Genomic DNA, 17,034 nt, shown 5'->3' on the forward strand with positions numbered 1-17,034 from the left:
CTTACAAGTAGAGTTAGCTGGTTCCCGCATAGTTACACGAGAGTGGAGCATTGATATCTAACAATACCCCCTTAATGTTGTCATACTATATATATTCTATATTCTATAATATATAAATATAAATATATATTATAGTTTATAGTATATTAAAACTACAATATATTAAAGTATATATTATAGTTTATGGTATATTAAAATTCAAAAAACTATAATATTATATATTATATATTATAATATCAAGTATTATACCTGTTTCATTTGTATTTATTTATTTATTTATATTTATATAGTTATATATTGATAAACATACATATTCGCTCTCTCTCTCTCTGTCTCTCTCTCTCTCTCTCTCTCTCTCTCTCTCTCTCTCTCTCTCTCTCTCTCTCTCTCTCTCTCTCTCTCTCTCTACTTCTCTCTACCTCCTCCTTATGCTGCCATGTGGCAAGAGCTTCTGTACAATAACAATCGTGACATATGACCCTGGCTGCTAACATGTTAGAAATGAAGCATCGGCTGCTACTGTTGTTCAAGATATATTGGTTGCAATTGTGCACTAAGCTATTGCATCTAGTGGGGCAATTCCTCAATTCCTACCTCTAGAATAGGCATTTCTTTCGAGGTATCTGGATTCGCCAATGTGATAGTAGGAGAAGGTGGTGACGGCTCCCATGCTGGTGAGAAGGGGATGTCCAAATCCTCAATAGGTATTGGTGACTGGGTTAGTGTAATTTCTGGTTCTTTGTCTCTTTATTGATGGTTACATCCAATAAGTGTGGAATTTTACATTTTTGGCCTGATGAACCATCAAGTTTCTTTGTGAAGAAGATGACTAAGTGTTGGATCTAGTCTTGCTTTAGTTGCCTACTTAGAAAAACAAATGTGTGAAGTGGGAGGGAATGATTCTTGCTGCACTTAACCCCTAGGATTGTGGATAGAAATGTTGCTACTTCCTTGAGTCGAGGGTTAATGATGGTGTGAACTAATATACCATACCTATGAAACTTGGTGCCCTTGGCAAGGAGAGGCTGTATTTTGAGAAATTTAGAATCGGTAGGCTTGTGGGGTATTTTATGCCTTGAGTTGGGAGTGAGAAGGCCCTCTAAATGATTGTACTATTGAGTATTATCTTGAGTTGGCTCTAATGTACAGTGATGGTGCCGTACTTGCCAATCTATGCATCGTTGGAGTGGTAAGAATGGAGAAAGTCCCTGATGTACTTGGTCATTGTACTATCCTCCAAGGATTTTAGGATCTCATACCAACTACCTAGACCCCTTGCTCTAAGAAAGATGTTGCATTGGAAAGATCGAAAGTTGATGTAGGTAGCCACAAAAGCTCCAAGGACTGAACCCCATCAATGGATGTGTAGGCCCTGTTGAGAGATCACGCTCAACATCATGTGATCATATGTGCATAGCACTAACCCAATAGAGTGCTATAAAGGAAAGGGTTAGATGCCCTAACCGTAACCCTAAATGGGTTTGTATATATTATACATTTTCGACTAAATCTAGTGTATAGTTAGTCATTTATGGTGTGCTCTCAAGCTGTGCCCTCTCTCCTCATCTCCACTCTTCTCCTCTTCCCTCTTCATATTTTGTCATGGTGTCTTTTGATGAGGCGTCATCCATCTTTGTGAGAGTATAAGAGAGTGACCGAGAGATTGAGTGTTCTATAACTTCCATTGAGTGATAGAAAATTTTTGTTCATTGCAAGAGAGATTTTCTTTCATTGGGAGAGATTTTTGTCCATGATAGATTGAGAGATTTTCATTAATCTCCTTCCATTCGATTCATTGTTCTTTGAGAGATCTATTCCATGAGAGACTATTCTTTTATAGAATCCTTCTTGAGGTGTGAGAATCCATAATGAGAGAGATATATATATATTTTTGTCATAAATTTCTGTATTGTGATAGAAAGAATTGAGAGAGAGAGGAAGAGTCATTCAGAGAGAGATTTGTGAGAGCCTTTCACAAACCTCTCCAACTACAGACTGATAGCTCCAATTGAGGTGCAAACACAAAGGACACTCCAACAAAGTACAAATAGCTACTTAGACCTCATAGAGATCTCTGTCTACAAAGGCGTGGTACAACAGACTAGGAGCCCTTCACCGACAAATGATTCCCAGGATGGGGAAAGGAATCTATAGGCAACAATTGTAAATGGGTGAAGGAGGGTGACAAAATCTCTATAAAAGGAGTCTTACTCTCCCTTGTTCATCTCTCTTCCACCATTGAGCCTCATGATTCTGTAGCTCTAGTCTCTTCAAGCCTCTTCCATGAGCCTTCTCTCTCCCTCTTGTAGATATCCTGTTATGTAGACTCTTGAGTCCATATCTCTCTAGTTCCTTCTCTTTCTATGAGTAGTCTCCTACAACTACTCCAATAGCTCAAGATGCCATCAACGCAATAGCATCTGCCTTCATCGAGTCCATCCAACATGCATGCAATAGATTCTTGCAAATGAGTCATGGGCGACCTCAAGCCAGCCAACTCTGATGAGACTATATGCAAAAGTCACTAATAGCTATAGCACCTCCCAACGTCTCTATTTGACTTCATCTACGGGCTCCAGCCTCATAGTGCCAACAGTCTACAAAACACCTTCTACAATGCCAGCAACTGCACCAGCCGTCTGCATCAATGCCTCCACCATCCACAGCCTCAAGAACGAGTGACTAAAGCCTAACAAACACCGCCTCCAACAACGAACCTTCTGTTGGCATGAAGAGATTCAGAGGCTCTGGCAAGTCTAGAGGCTAAGCCACCTTTGTATTTGTCAAGAGTTGCCTCAGATTCAGGCTTGACGAGCAAGAAATGTCTTTTGAGCAGTAGCAACCTTCTCCTGCTTGCCCACCCAGGCCTTGAGCATGCTCTATTGCAATGCCCTCCTGAACAAGAACGTCAAGGACTATAAGTATTAATAGGCTCTATCTCCAAACAAGCAGCAACGTGCCTTCAACATCAACAAGCACCTCGGCTCAGCAATGCCCCAACAAGGGAGCACATAGACCTACTCTAGTGCTCACGGGCTCTACTCCAGCGATAAAAGCATCAAGGCTCCACGAGATAGGTGATGACCTCCAAGACTGCAATGGTTGATCGATGGCATAGTACCTCGAGCTCGATCAATGCCCGTAACACACTGCTACCACTATGCCATCGATGGAATGCCCTAACGAACGTCAACCTCCACTACTCACAGAACTCAGATAACCCACAGGTCTCAAAAAAAAAGACATGTGGTAGATAGAAATCTACCTGGGTTAGGTCCAACTAACATTGGGTTCATTGGGTGGTTTGTGTTTTGACACACGGCACCTTGTTAGGTCAAGTTAACCTAGGTATAGTAACCTTGGTCAGCAAGAGGATAGGGTTGGTTAAGCCAACCCTCGAGTCAAGTTAAGTTAGGTGACTCAGTTTCCACCTCATCATCTGCCAAGTGGCACTAACCCTCTGTAAGCACACATAGTCCACTACATGTGAACACAGGTGCCACCTCACACAGTGCTCCAAAGGCACATCCCTTGCTAAGCACAGTGCCACATCATCACTGCACATTTCACTCTTTTTTTCTCCTCCACCTAGATCAAGCCATATCTCTTGATCTAGGAGGAATTTGAGGGTCATACAAAAAGGTGAAACAATCTATTTTTTGGCTCTACATGCTTGTCACATCACACACACATTTTGGTGCAAATATTACTCACTTTTGAGCCTCACCGCAAATCCATTTTCTACATGCACATCAGCCTCTACATTGACGCATCTGACCTAGCACATAAAAGAACTAAAGAAAAGAAATTATTTGTTGTTCTTTCATCGATCGACAGTTGATATAGATCTAGATCAGAGTAGACTAGATTGCCATAGAGGGGATGCTTTGAATTTCCCCAAGTTGCCATGCCATGACCAAATTTACTGACTAGTTTCTACTTAGAGTTAGTCCCTACACTCACATATGGTTTCACATCATCACATTACCTAAAATCAGATGTTCATCAGTTCAGTGAGTAGACTTTAGAGTGTTCAGAGGCATTGCTGATTGATCAGTGGGCAGATAGCACATGATTTGATTTCACACACACATGCCATTATTGTAAAGCCTATTTGGCTATTTCATGGCATTGTGCACATCATTTCAAGCCTTGTAAAGCCTCTTGGCTATTCCCAGCATCATTTGCCACAAGCCTTGTAATTCAGATTGAATTATATATATTGTAGTTCTACCTCATTGATAGTTTAGATTTCACTTGCCATAGTCACTTTCTTGTAATTGATTTAGACAATGATTTTCACGACACTTTGAGTACATTTCTTGCACTGTGTCTACGACTAACAACCTTAATCTGGAGGCATCTGCTAAGTTAGACAACTCCAATTACGGCACATGGAAATACCAAATGGAGAACATTCTTGTACTTTAGGACAAATGGGAGTATGTCGATGGATCTACACCTAGACCATTGGACAATCCAACTGGCAGTAGCTCTACTCCACCTATTGTCACAGCACCAGCATCGCGATCTATAGTGAATTCTATAGCTACACAATCAGTTTCTGCACCTATAGTAGATCCTGCCATTGCTCGAGCATAGACAGAATGGGATAAGAAAGATAAGTATGCATATCATCTGATCAAGCAAAATGTGCAAGATGTCATGCTAGGATAGCTCAACATACTCAAGACATCGAAAGAAGCATGGGATATGTTTGCAGCTCTCTACGAGTCCAAGAACACTTCCAAGATTCTTACACTGAGAAACCAAATCAACCAGAGTTTTTGCAACAGTAGCAAAACCGATCATGCTTACGTACTCCGGATCAAAGACTACAACAATCAACTCGTAGCAACAAGAGAGACTATGAATCTAGCAAAAAATGGTTCAATTCATCCTGAATGGACTAGGAGAGGGATATGAGAATCTAGTCCAAAGTATTTCCATCCCAATAGCAAATTTTGACACTGGGAGAACTTCAATCAGTGTTACTTGGTGAAGAACTCAGGAGTCAGACCATTCATGCACATCAAGGTCATTCTAAAGATCAGGAATTCACAGCTTCAAACAGAAGTAGAGGCAAAGGTAGAGGAAAAGGTAGATCATTCCAGAGAAGTGGTCATTATCAGCAACAAATTCATCAGCAAAGTCAGCATCAACATCAACATCATTCTCAGCAACATCAGAATCGGCAAAGAGGAAACTGTTCCAACCGAGGAAGATTTCAAGGCTGAGGGAATGCATCCACTAACGTGTTAAACATCCAGTGCAACTACTGTCATAAGTTTGGACACTATGAAAGAGGTTTCCGTAAGAAGTAGTATGACAAGGCAGACAATCCAGTAGTAATCGAAGGGAATTTCCATGGAGGAGGAAATTATCATGGTGGACATTCTAGTCACAGTCATTTTGCAAATGAACATGGGAATATGTTTCTTGCAAATGAGGAAATGCATACTATTGATACAGTGTACCTACACAACTGATTGCAATCCAAAAGAGGATTTCAGCTATCAAGTTGACCAAGCAGATCAAGATCCTTGATACATCGACAGTAGTGCATCATCTCATCTAACAAATCATCAAGAATGGTTTATAGAGATGAAACCATTAGAAGGTTATAAAAATTTCATCTACAGAGCAGATAATACATCGAATCCAATTTAAGGGATATGCATTATCCCTATGAACAATTTCACTGGTACGAAAGTATTGGTGAAAGATGTACTCTATGTTCCAAAGCTCAATAAGAACCTCTTGTCAGTAGACGTTCAAATGATGGAACACAACTACAGAGTCATCTTCGACAAAGATGAATGCGCTATCACAAAAAATCCAAAAGATTTCAACTAGTAGGAAAAGGTGTCAAGGAAGGATGCTTAAACAGAATGCTAGCTATAGTTCTAGATAAGCATGCCATGTTAGCTCAACTACAACAGATGCCACTATCTGCAAAATGGCACAAGAGATATGCTCATGTTAATTTCAAGAGCTCTTTAGATCTCAGGAATTAGAATATGGCAATTAGGATTCCAAAGCTACAATTTCTTGGAAAAGTTTGCGAAGCATGCTACTCCGAAAAACAAAAATGAACCAACTTCGACAAAAGCACCTCTCAAGCAGAAGGTATTCTTGATTTGATACATATAGATGTATGGGATTATGCCCAGACCTGCAGCATCAATGGTTCACTTTACTACTTGACCTTTATCAACGACTACAACAGATATGGGAAGTAGTAAGTGAATTGGGCTAATGGAAAGAAGTTGCAACTTCTAGGGAAAAAAGTGCAAGATGAAGATGATAGTCCTTTCAATGATTAGTACAAGGGAGGTAGACTAGTACATGGTGTTGGTAAACTGAAAGAGATTGTGCGTGCAATTGTTAATTGTTTCTTATATATTTTAAATTAAATATTGATTATTTTTCTCTCAATTTTTATTTTTTAAATTTATTATCAAGTTTTTAAAAAAACAAGACATGATTTATATTTCGTTGGATTTTACCACTGAGTGCAAATAAAATTTTATGTGCAAAGCAGAGTGCCACAATTAAAGTTTTGATTTGGGAAGGATAACTACGCAAAGTAAACTTTTCATTTGAGAAGTATTTTTGAACAAAGTCCAAATATACAAAAATAATCCAAAATTAATTAACACAATTTTTATTGATTATTATTACATCACTTCTAAAGTAAGGGAATATACTCTACTCCTAATGGAATGAGAGTGATGCAATACATTGAATGTGAAAAATTGTATTTACAACTTGAACAAGAGAGCATAAATATCCCTGCATGGTCCCTCCTTGTTGACCCTATTAGGGGCCTTAGGGAGGATGAGGATATTTGGTGCATCAAAGTATGCTTTGGGTATGGTTAGTGAGACCATGGTTAGTTTAGGGGTTGGTAAGGCTTAAGTTAAGGGTATTAAAATCCAAGTTATTGGTCATGCTTTTGCATGTGGTGCTCCTTCACCACTTAGCTAGCTACTAGCTAAGGCACTGTATTTGTCAACAAAAGAAATAGTGGATAATGAAGCAACTAAGATTTTTTATTTTTAGAATACAACTTTTTTAAAAACAAAAAATATGTTGAAAGATAAGAGCAGGTTGTGAGATAATAATTTTTAGGATATAGTTTTCACAAAAAAAAATGTTGAGAGAAACGTGTGCTAAAAAGTGTATGTTGTGAAGTAGAATATTGCTTCCATATTATAACTGCACCTAAACAACTAGAAATTGATAACATCCATTATTGAGTTGAAAACCCACTTTGAAAGTCAAGTTGCTTTGAAATATTATAGTCAAGCCCTATTATTTTTAAGGAGGGACATAAGGACTCTACTTTCTTCTAAAATCTATATCTAATGCATTCTACATAAGGTCTATGAGCTTGATTCCAAAGCTCAAGATTTTGTAGAATTTTCTCAACCCCAGTACAAGATTTGCAAACCCAGCATAGCCTAGCTTAACCTAACTTGGCTAGCCTAATTGAACCTAACCTAACCTAGCCTACTGTAACTTAACCTAACTTAACCTAACCTAATCCAACATGACCTAACCTAACCTAACATAATGTAACTTAACTAACGTAACCTAATGGAAAGCTTGGACTGGTGTCACCTCATGAACGTTGAGAGATAAGGGAAGGGCAGGGAGGAGGGACATGTGGGAGGCAAGGGAAGGCGAGAGGAGCATGTGGGAGGTGAGGGAAGGCGAAAGGGGCAAGTAAGGGGGAGAGATGGTATGCAGGAGGGATAGTTGAAGGGAAGAGAAGGGGGGGGGGGGCGGGGGCATTGAGAGAGAGTTGAGGGGAGGGGAAAGATCGTGACGGATGGTGAGGAGGAAGGGGAGATGACTAGCTACGAAAGGGGGGAAGTTGGGCCGGGGACGGTAGTTTATTATTTTGGGGAGATTAAATTTTGAATTTTTAAGGAACATATTAACTCAAACTTTAACAAGAGTGCACAAGTGCATGTGGACACTCTCACTTGGTAAAAGCTTTGGATGCAAAGAAGAAATCAAATGGTTTATTTAGTAAGTTATCCATTATATCAGGCAACAGTTTTAGCCTAAAGGTTAAAGATGTGCTTTATGTATCACACATATTCAAGGGTATTAGAAAAAAGCCTCACCTAAAACTTTCCATGGAAAAAAACTTGTTTTTTCCCAATAAAATCATGACTCTTTGCTCTTATGAGCAAAAAGATTTTTATCTAAAGTTAAATAAAAAACCCTCCTTTTCATGGGAAAAATAATTGTTTTTCCCTAATGAAACCATGACGCTTTGCTGATGAGCTAACATATTTTTAAATTAAAAACCCTCTTGTTTTTCTGATCCTATTAACTTTTTTTTTGAAATTGAATTTAACAAGGGGCACACACATGCCTACAACACTGCCCCAAGTGGCTGAATAGAACTAGAGTTGATTCGCTTTTAAAGGGTCCTAAAAAAGAAACTTTGTAGTAGCTAGAGCTCTGCCCCTAATGGGGTAGTGGGAACAAAACTTGCTATGAGGTGACCCTTGTAGAATGGTGATTCTAGAATGATGACCTCTCTTACAAGTAACATGAAGTTTTGAAAAGCCCTAGTCAATTAACGTTTTTCAAAATTTCAACCATGGAGGAGAATCCAATTCTCCAACCTCAACCGGCTTCAAAAGTCTTGTTGGTCAAGTCTGTCAAGTCCAAGACGGCGAACCTCTTATTGGCCCAATGGGACAGCAGGCGTATGCTTGACTATCCTCGGCACTCCAGGATAGTGACGGAGTTACAGGCAAAAGGTGCCGAGCTAAGCCATGATGCCTGCAACTCCGTTATTTTCCGCGTCCTTCCTCATCTGATTAACCAGTCCACACAATAAGTCGCATTTTACGTGTCTGCAGCATCAGCGTCAGCGCGAGTGCTTTTTCCTCGTCTCGTGGCTCCATTTCACCTATTCACACTCCGCAGAGCACCTGTCTCTCTACCTATTTAAATACTTGTGGGTCGGTAACAGCCACCTTGAAGATCTGCTTAAGTTGTTGTTCGCTCACAATGAGTATAAGCAGCAACGCCAGAACAAGCAATGAAGGCCTACATGAAGGAAGACAAGTAGAAACTAGTGCTGAAGAAGAAACGTCCGGTGAATATGATCTGATCGGGCCAGGCTTCCGTTTTCATCCGACGGAAGAAGAACTGGTCGGGTTTTATTTAATCAGGATGTTACGCGGCTATAAACTTCCCATAGACCACCTTATACCCACGATCGACCTGTATCGCTACGATCCGTGGGAGCTTCCATGTGGTAAGGGCTTCAAAACCTCTGGTCTTCTGTATGTGCTGATGGTTTCTGGCTCATCGTCGTCGACTGCTTATCCCGGGCTTTTGCCCTCTTGTGCAGGCTCAACAACCCGCGAGCAACCGTGGTTCTTCTTCGTTCCTCGTCAAAGCAAATTTCCGAACCGGGATCGACCAAATCGCCTCACCAACTCCGGATACTGGAAGGCTACAGGCAGTGATAAGCAGATTTATGGTGCCGTTGAAGGCTCGGGGTTCGTGGCCTTTAGAAAAACACTAGTATTTTATAAGGGCAAAGCACCCAAAGGCGAAAAAACCGGCTGGGTTATGAAGGAGTACAGAATGTGCCCTCTCGAGGGTATCTCCGTCGATCCTAAGGTGAACTTCTGAATCCTTTTAGTGTGTTCTTTCAGCTGTGCTTTCTTCACCATTTGTGTGAAGTGACATGAGAAACGTGGAACTCTTTGTAGTAATCTTGCATAACTCTGTTGCCCCCCTTCTCTCTCTCTCTCTCTCTCTCTCACACACACACACATACATGTCAAATGATCTCAAGGAGACCTTCAAGATACCTTTTTATCCTTGCTTAGATCATTTATTAGGTAGCTAGTCTCTCTTTCTCTCTCGTATAGACATAAATCTCTGATATAATCATTTGAACGTGATTATATGGGATAGGAGGAGAGTGGGTTATATATATATAAAAGTAGAGTAGTTGATATATTAAATATAGATATATATATACATATATATATATATATATATAGAGAGAGAGAGAGAGAGAGGCCTTCACCTAGGCTAGGTTATAATCTTATCCCTTTCCTTTATGCTGAACATATACTAAAATGTATATGTATTTGAGTTTCAAAAAGTTTTGTTATGCTTCTAACATTATAGACCAAAGAGAGAGAGAGAGAGTCCATACACTTGGATTTTGAGTATACTCTCTCTTGTACATAAGGATCTTGAATATAATCACCCAATGTGTGCTCTAGCTAATGGAATATTAATTTAGAGGAGTAGATGAGAAGAAAAGTGAGTTAATGTGTAATGGTAAATGACAAACCATATAAAAACATTAAAGTGGTGACATGTATAAGGAGATCTAATCTCTCTCTCTCTCTCTCTCTCTCTCTCTCTCTCTCTCTCTCTCTCTCTCTCTCTCTCAGACACATATCCATGATGTATGCACACACGGGTATATGAAGATGTGTGTATGTGTATGTGTGTGTGTGTGTGTGAGAACTAGGGTAAGGGGGTCGGTACTATCGAGGGCTAACTTTTTAGCACTAATCTATGGTGGAAATGGCCTTCCTAAAATTAGAATTCAGATTTAAAGCTATTGTAGTCATATGCTAGTAATAGGGAGCTAATTTTTATTTAAAAAATTGTGGAAGATAGAAATCTATGAGTGCCAGAGCTTAGGTCACGTGAGGGCTAGTACTAAGGCACTACTGTGTGTCCAAAAAATGGTGAAAGGAGAGCTTGATACATCATCTTTTTCTATGAAGAGCATTGGGTGGCCCCTGAGTCCCTATTGGGGGGGTTGATGACTTTTTAAAAGCACGTGCCTCTTTAGTGGCCCTTTACCCTAGGATTTTAAAAAAAAAGAGTGTGAGAACTAGAGAGGTTTGTCCAGTTTTCTCTTATTAATAAAATGCATGAATTTCTGTTTTATAGAAAGCGAAAATACACGGCTTCTTACAGGCTACGGATCCTTTGTGACTGTTACCAGAGTATGGACGCCACGCTCTGTCGTGTTCACACGAAAATTCGTAACTTTGGAAAGACACCAATGCTATACACTCCTGTTCTCCAATCAACTTCCCCAGTGACTAGTGCGCATTATAGTGGGGCGTCGTCAACCAGCTTGCTTAATTGCCAAGAGTCAATGGATACTTCTTGCAATGTCGGCCTAGACCAAAATATGAATGGCAGTAGCCCGCACCATTTTCAACCGCAGCTCCATGCAGACGCCTCTTCAATTGCTGAACGCAAGGCCATTCCACTTCCTTGTGAGGCGTCAAATCCTCAATGTACGTCCAGCTCGCAGAAGACCACACCTGAAATATTAACGGCGGGAATGCATGCTGCAACAGGAGAAGCTGATTTAGCCACCTATTCGCCGACTTACCAAACATGCAGGGTGCGTCCTGCGCGGCTACAACTACAAAGCTCAGGCAAGGTAGGAGGTTTTCCAGAGTTTGTATCCGCGCTCCTGACCCCCAGTCCGTTCGCAAAAGTAACAGACTGCTTGGGTCAATATCGCAGTCCAGGCGGCCTCTGGTCACCCAATCTGTTGGCTCACCTGGAAAACTTCATCGAATCTTCCACGCATCTGTGATCAATGTAAGGACGCATTATGTCCCTTATTCTTGTCAATGATCTCTTTCGATCGGCGTCCATTGCATCAGGGCCAAAGCATACGAGCATGAAGAATGATATGAAGACGAGCCACCTTGTTCTTGCCGATTCTTTTGAGAGAATAATATTGTGGCTCAGCAATTGAAACAAAACTAAAATGTACAACTCAGGAGAAATTAATGGATATCTCCCATAAATTGCTCTTGTAAACTATAGAGTCGTCTCAAGGATACACTATTAGCGTCACTACTATCTATGGTATTAATCCTTGAGCTCGTCGTGAAGGGCTCTAGTATAGTTGCCATGATGTGGTGGTGAGATCTATTTGTGTCATCGTTGGAAAGAAAAAGTACAAAGGTGTTTCAAAGCGGCCAATATAAACTAGATCATGCTTTCTCAATAGGCCACTAGATTCTTGGGAAGAGAGAGAGAGAGAGAGAGAGAGAGTTATGGTTCTTGAGGAGAACATTAAAGAAGACAAGAAACCAGCAAATAATGACAATGTTGTAATTCCCTAAGTAGGCCTCGAGTATTCCATCGTTGAGTGATAGCATCCCCAAATTTTACAAGCATAAACCAAAGATCTTTACAAATTTTCATGAGCATCGGTCACATAGCTCATAAACACAAACTTTTTTAAAAATTATACATTATCCATGGTCAAAAATGAAAATTGTGCATGCATATATGATGACACGAATGATGTCTCATCCTTATCAAACTTTGTGAGTACATTGACCTTACTCGGTCTACGCAAAGTTTTGTGGCCATCAAACTATGGTATAAGCACACCAAAGATAATATTTTGACACTTATTCTGAATAAGCCACAATATGTATTAATAGGTTTAACTAGTATCACGCTTCCATTCATCTTGATCGTTTGGATGCCAGATCTCTTCTTACTCTTCCAAGTCATTGTGCCACTTACATAATGGTATCCTCCAAGCTTTTCTCTAGCACATTCGTTTATTTCTTAATGTGCAAGCGTTACAGACCAGGGTGTTGGAAATGACATTGTAGATATCTTATACTTTTCCTCCATAGCATACTTGAAAACTTTAAAAATAGAGTTGTAAGCTTTATGACTTACACCACTAGCATCACAAGCTCCAAGCACCTCCTTTGCTTGCACAAGGCCCTTGAATTCCTTCATCACCTCAAGATCACCTCTCTAGCAACTTGTTCACATAGCCCTTTCTGTCTAGGGTCCTTTAACACTTCGATGGCATCACTTCACTTTATTAATCTTCTCAAAACATATGAAGAGCCGATATCATCCATTTCCATTGTTCCCATCAGATCCTCCATGAATATCCTAAAGTAGAGTACAAGTGAGTCTTAGTGGAAACAATGCAACACCATGAATATTTCAAAGTAAGAAATTTCATTGAAACATTAGGGAACTAACCTTGCAATTTGTATTCTCCTCTTTCGGGCACCACTATTGGGCGATAATGCATCCTTAGATTGCAATTGTCTTTTCCTCTCCTTCAATCCCAAAGGTGTTCCCTTCAACTTTCATAGTCATTCTATTGACTTCTCACATTCCTTCTCCACAGTACGTTGGACTTGGCCATAGATAGACCTTTCCAAAGCTTGTTTTCTTTCAGCGAGCTTATGGATTGATTCTTCCAATTCATGTTGCTCCAAGTCTAGTGCACGGGCTCTGTCTCACTAAGTTTCTTGTTTTGCATTTGGAGATCCTGCATACTACTATGCATTGCCACAATAGTAATAATTTTCCAAATGTGCTAGTTCTTTTGCTTGGGCTCTCTTCACCTTGCTTGCTTGCATAGCAATGTTTGAGCATGGTTTAATCGATTGCAATAATTGAGCAATCCAGCATGTTCGTCGCCAAAAAACCAAACATCATGTTCCTTTCTGGATTTCTTTGTCTCTTTCTTGCTGGACTTCTTCTTCTTATGTTTCTCTTCTTTTTAAACTTACTGTCCTTGTCATACAAATTGTTTTCAGATACTTCACTTCTGAATTTTTTGTCATCATTCGTATCACTGATGGAGTCATCTATATCAGAACCAAAATCAATGACTAAGTCGTCACCCTTGGATCACCTTTTAAATGATCCACATCGTCGTTCTGCTCTTTTAGTTGAATCTATCAAGTCATTGAAGCCATTAGTGCCTCAAATCTCCAATCCACTTATTGCACTACATATCTCTTTTAACACACTATTCAAAATTTTTGGACTTTCTCTCTTGGTTTGGACTTTTTTTTGGAGCATATCCTCTCCACTCAACTTCACTTAGTGAGCTAAAAAATTGGGTTTTTTGAGCACTTAATGGGTCACTTATATACAAATATGGCCTTATTAAGCTAGTAAAAAGTCAAGTGGTAACCTCTAATTTTTAAAAAAATGGCTCGCTGAAGCTATAATTCCCAAACTCATTCATGGTGCCCCCATCCAATAACTATAATAATAATAATAGTAGTCTCCTAACTCAAGTTCAATTTTAACACTATGAAGTGAAAATATGACACCATATGAAAAGAGTTTGTTGAATTCAACATATAAGTGGTGTATAGATACACCATTTTTTTGAAAAAAAAAGAGTTTGTTGAATTCAATACATAAGTGGTGTATAGATACACCCTTTTTTAAAAAACAAACCATACAATAAATTATCTTATTGGTGGTGTATAGATACACCATTTGTATGGAAAAAAGCATACAAAACATTATCTTATGCATCTGAATCTCGTTCAGAGTCATCAGATTCATGTAATGTATTTGAGCTTGATGGGTCAAGTCTTGCCAAATGATGTTTAATATGGACACGACTTGGATCAGGGATTGTGATACATTTTTCAACATTGTATCCATGCTTCTTTTTAAAACTTCGTGTCCTCGATTTCCAGCAATGAATAATGCTACTGACTTCCACCTCTATTAATCCCTCATTATTTGGAACCCATTCACGTTTCTTTTGCAAGCATCCCTCATAGAGTTGTTTTATTGTATATCTTCTCGGGAGATTTTTTAATGGCTTTGGTTCATACCATAAAGCTGTAAATGTTATAGGAGTTCCCTTGTCATCTCTTTCTATCTTAGTAACCTTTGCAACCCAAATTGGGCCACCTTGGTCATCCACAACTCTGAACCCGGATCAGATGCCCAAACTGCAACAAATAGACCCTCTTCAATCTCATTACATGGTATAAACTCTGGTAAGGCTTTGTCTCCCTTCCTGTCACAATATTTTTGAGGTAAAAGGCATTCCTCTGCTTCCTCCATATCTACTAACATATTTATATCCAAAGGAAAACTTGGTGACCTAGCTTGTTCCGGCCAAAAGGATTCAGAGTATTCAATGCTCATTAAGTTTTCTTGTCTTTCTAAAGATTGGATAAGTGCTTTAGTTGATTTAATTGTCTCCAAATTCTTAGTTGATTGCTCAGGATATTTCTGCATCATACTTTGAAGATGTTTAATGAAGGCTTTTAAGCCTTTTATTTCATCTATGTCAAGTGATTTGTTTTTTGCAAGAACAAATCTAGTTTCCTCCAATGGAATTATTCGTTGTAATAAAGCATATGACTCACTCCATAAATGATCTCCATCTACTGAGTAGTGCTTCCATTGCATCACTGGAATATTGTTATGCATGTGAAACCGAAAGTAGTGTGGATTTGTGTGTCCTATTCGGGCATCATCTCCTGTTTGTAAATGTGGCTCTATAAATGCTCTCCAATCTACCATCCTCTCTAAGATAGCCACTTCTGATTCTTGCGAGAACCTCCAATTTTTTTCCCAATTCGAAATAGCATATCCTCCATTGTCAAAACATCCATTGCCTTCAACTCACCAGAGATAACACTGAAGATTTGATCTATGTCTTCATGTGTATGGCCAACAAGAAGAAAGCCAACTTCCACTTCTTCAAATATTTTCAAACCAACCAACATAGAGCATAAAGAAAATATATATTTATTCTTGTTCTCTCTCCAACAATTATCAGCTTTTGTATTCGCAATGTGTTAGGCAAACATCCGCGAGCATCTTTGACCTTTCTTATTGCTTTCATTATTGATGTAACAACCTGGTTACTATCATGGTCATGCAAACTATCAATCCATACATCACAAAAGATTCGGTATCCATGTACTAATACTCCACACAAGTGTGTTTTTAGTCCACGTTTGCCCTCCAATGCCGGTGGGATATGTCTATATCGTGGCAAAGTGGTTGTATTCTGGTCCATGCCATCAATGGTGATGCACATGGACTTATCGACATGTGAAATAGCTTCCTCTCTCCAAGAAGCATACAACTTTCGAGCATCCTGCACATGACGTAAATGGATTGATCGCCATTTAATATATCTTCCTCGCTGCTGCTCACATTTACTATGTTCAATGGCATTTTTTAATTCATCACATGTCTTACATTTTGACATCCTTTGCTTTGATGGTGTCTTGACATGGCAAAAATCTTTATGCCAAATTCTGTACAAGGTTGATCGTGAAATCATGCTCTCGTCTCTGTCTTGTAAAGTTTTATTGACAGTCTCTAGGATGACCTTCTTTGTCATTCCCAAAGGAAGATGTTGTTGGCATTCGACACGTCCATCTAGCATTGTTTGTTGAAGATGAGGCTGCAGTAATGCATGGTCTTCGAGAACTTGCTTTAATGTTGCGGTTGCATTTATAGTGCTTCCATGGCATTTAAGCTTGTAGGTATTTCCATGAATTGTATGAATAACTTTTTCTTTCACCTCTGCCCAGATGGTCCAATATGTGCCATGTGATAGTCCAGTTAACCATTGATATCCTCGATTGCAAATGGGTCTCCCATTAACCATGGGTTTCAATCTAGGTTTACAGTGTCCTGTGCTCAAATCTTGATTAGTGCCTTGATGAAGAAAGCATGAAAACTCTTGAAGAAGATAGTTATGTCTATTAGGCGCTGTCTTACTCCAAATACCAAGGCGTATGGCTGCACAATCATCTTTCCCAACTTTTCTAATGCAAAGTCTCTTGCAACAAACTCGCATAAGCATCCTTTCCATATTCTCCTCGGATAGCATCACATGTCTCTTTGGTTCTGAAATTGATGCCATGATTCTTCGCCTCTTCACACTCACATACTTTCTTTTTGTAAATAGTGTCTTGCGTTTTCTAGTTGTAAGACCATCAAACCTCGAATCCATTTCCCTTGAATCTTCATCTTTATAATCAAATGCTGTGTAGGCTTGAGAATTATTTGATACCTTATAATATCTTGGAAATGGCAATCTGGTCGACATGTTCATTGATGTCAATTTGTTGCCAATGCCTCTTGAATTTTGTGGTTGAACTGTTTCTCCTTCGTAACTCAAGATTCTCCCATCTATATTCTCTAGCATGCTAGCAACAATATTCTCAGATT

General features: G+C 39.4%; 1 protein-coding gene across 1 annotated transcript; it reads left to right on the forward strand.

Annotated features, from left to right (window-relative positions):
• The first annotated feature begins 8,963 nt into the window (after positions 1 to 8,963).
• Positions 8,964 to 11,787, forward strand: LOC147887655 (uncharacterized). Its single transcript, XM_087393872.1, has 3 exons — positions 8,964 to 9,289; positions 9,386 to 9,660; positions 11,018 to 11,787. The coding sequence occupies exons 1-3, from the start codon at positions 9,040 to 9,042 to the stop codon at positions 11,624 to 11,626; spliced, it is 1,134 nt and encodes a 377-aa protein (XP_087249998.1). The 5' UTR covers positions 8,964 to 9,039; the 3' UTR covers positions 11,627 to 11,787.
• The last annotated feature ends 5,247 nt before the right edge of the window (positions 11,788 to 17,034 follow it).

This window comes from Dipteris shenzhenensis, chromosome 22 (assembly GCF_047967505.1).
Source record: "Dipteris shenzhenensis isolate YYH24624 ecotype China chromosome 22, Dip_SZ_1.0, whole genome shotgun sequence".
Taxonomy (NCBI): domain Eukaryota; kingdom Viridiplantae; phylum Streptophyta; class Polypodiopsida; order Gleicheniales; family Dipteridaceae; genus Dipteris; species Dipteris shenzhenensis.

What these genes read in the sequence shown, in the direction of transcription:
- LOC147887655 (XM_087393872.1), top strand. Translation starts at nt 9,040, where the DNA reads ATGAGTATAAGCAGCAACGCCAGAACAAGCAATGAAGGCCTACATGAA. An exon ending in TCCGTGGGAGCTTCCATGTG is followed by an intron (nt 9,290 to 9,385) that starts GTAAGGGCTTCA and finishes CCTCTTGTGCAG; the next exon opens with GCTCAACAACCCGCGAGCAA. An exon ending in GTATCTCCGTCGATCCTAAG is followed by an intron (nt 9,661 to 11,017) that starts GTGAACTTCTGA and finishes GACTGTTACCAG; the next exon opens with AGTATGGACGCCACGCTCTG.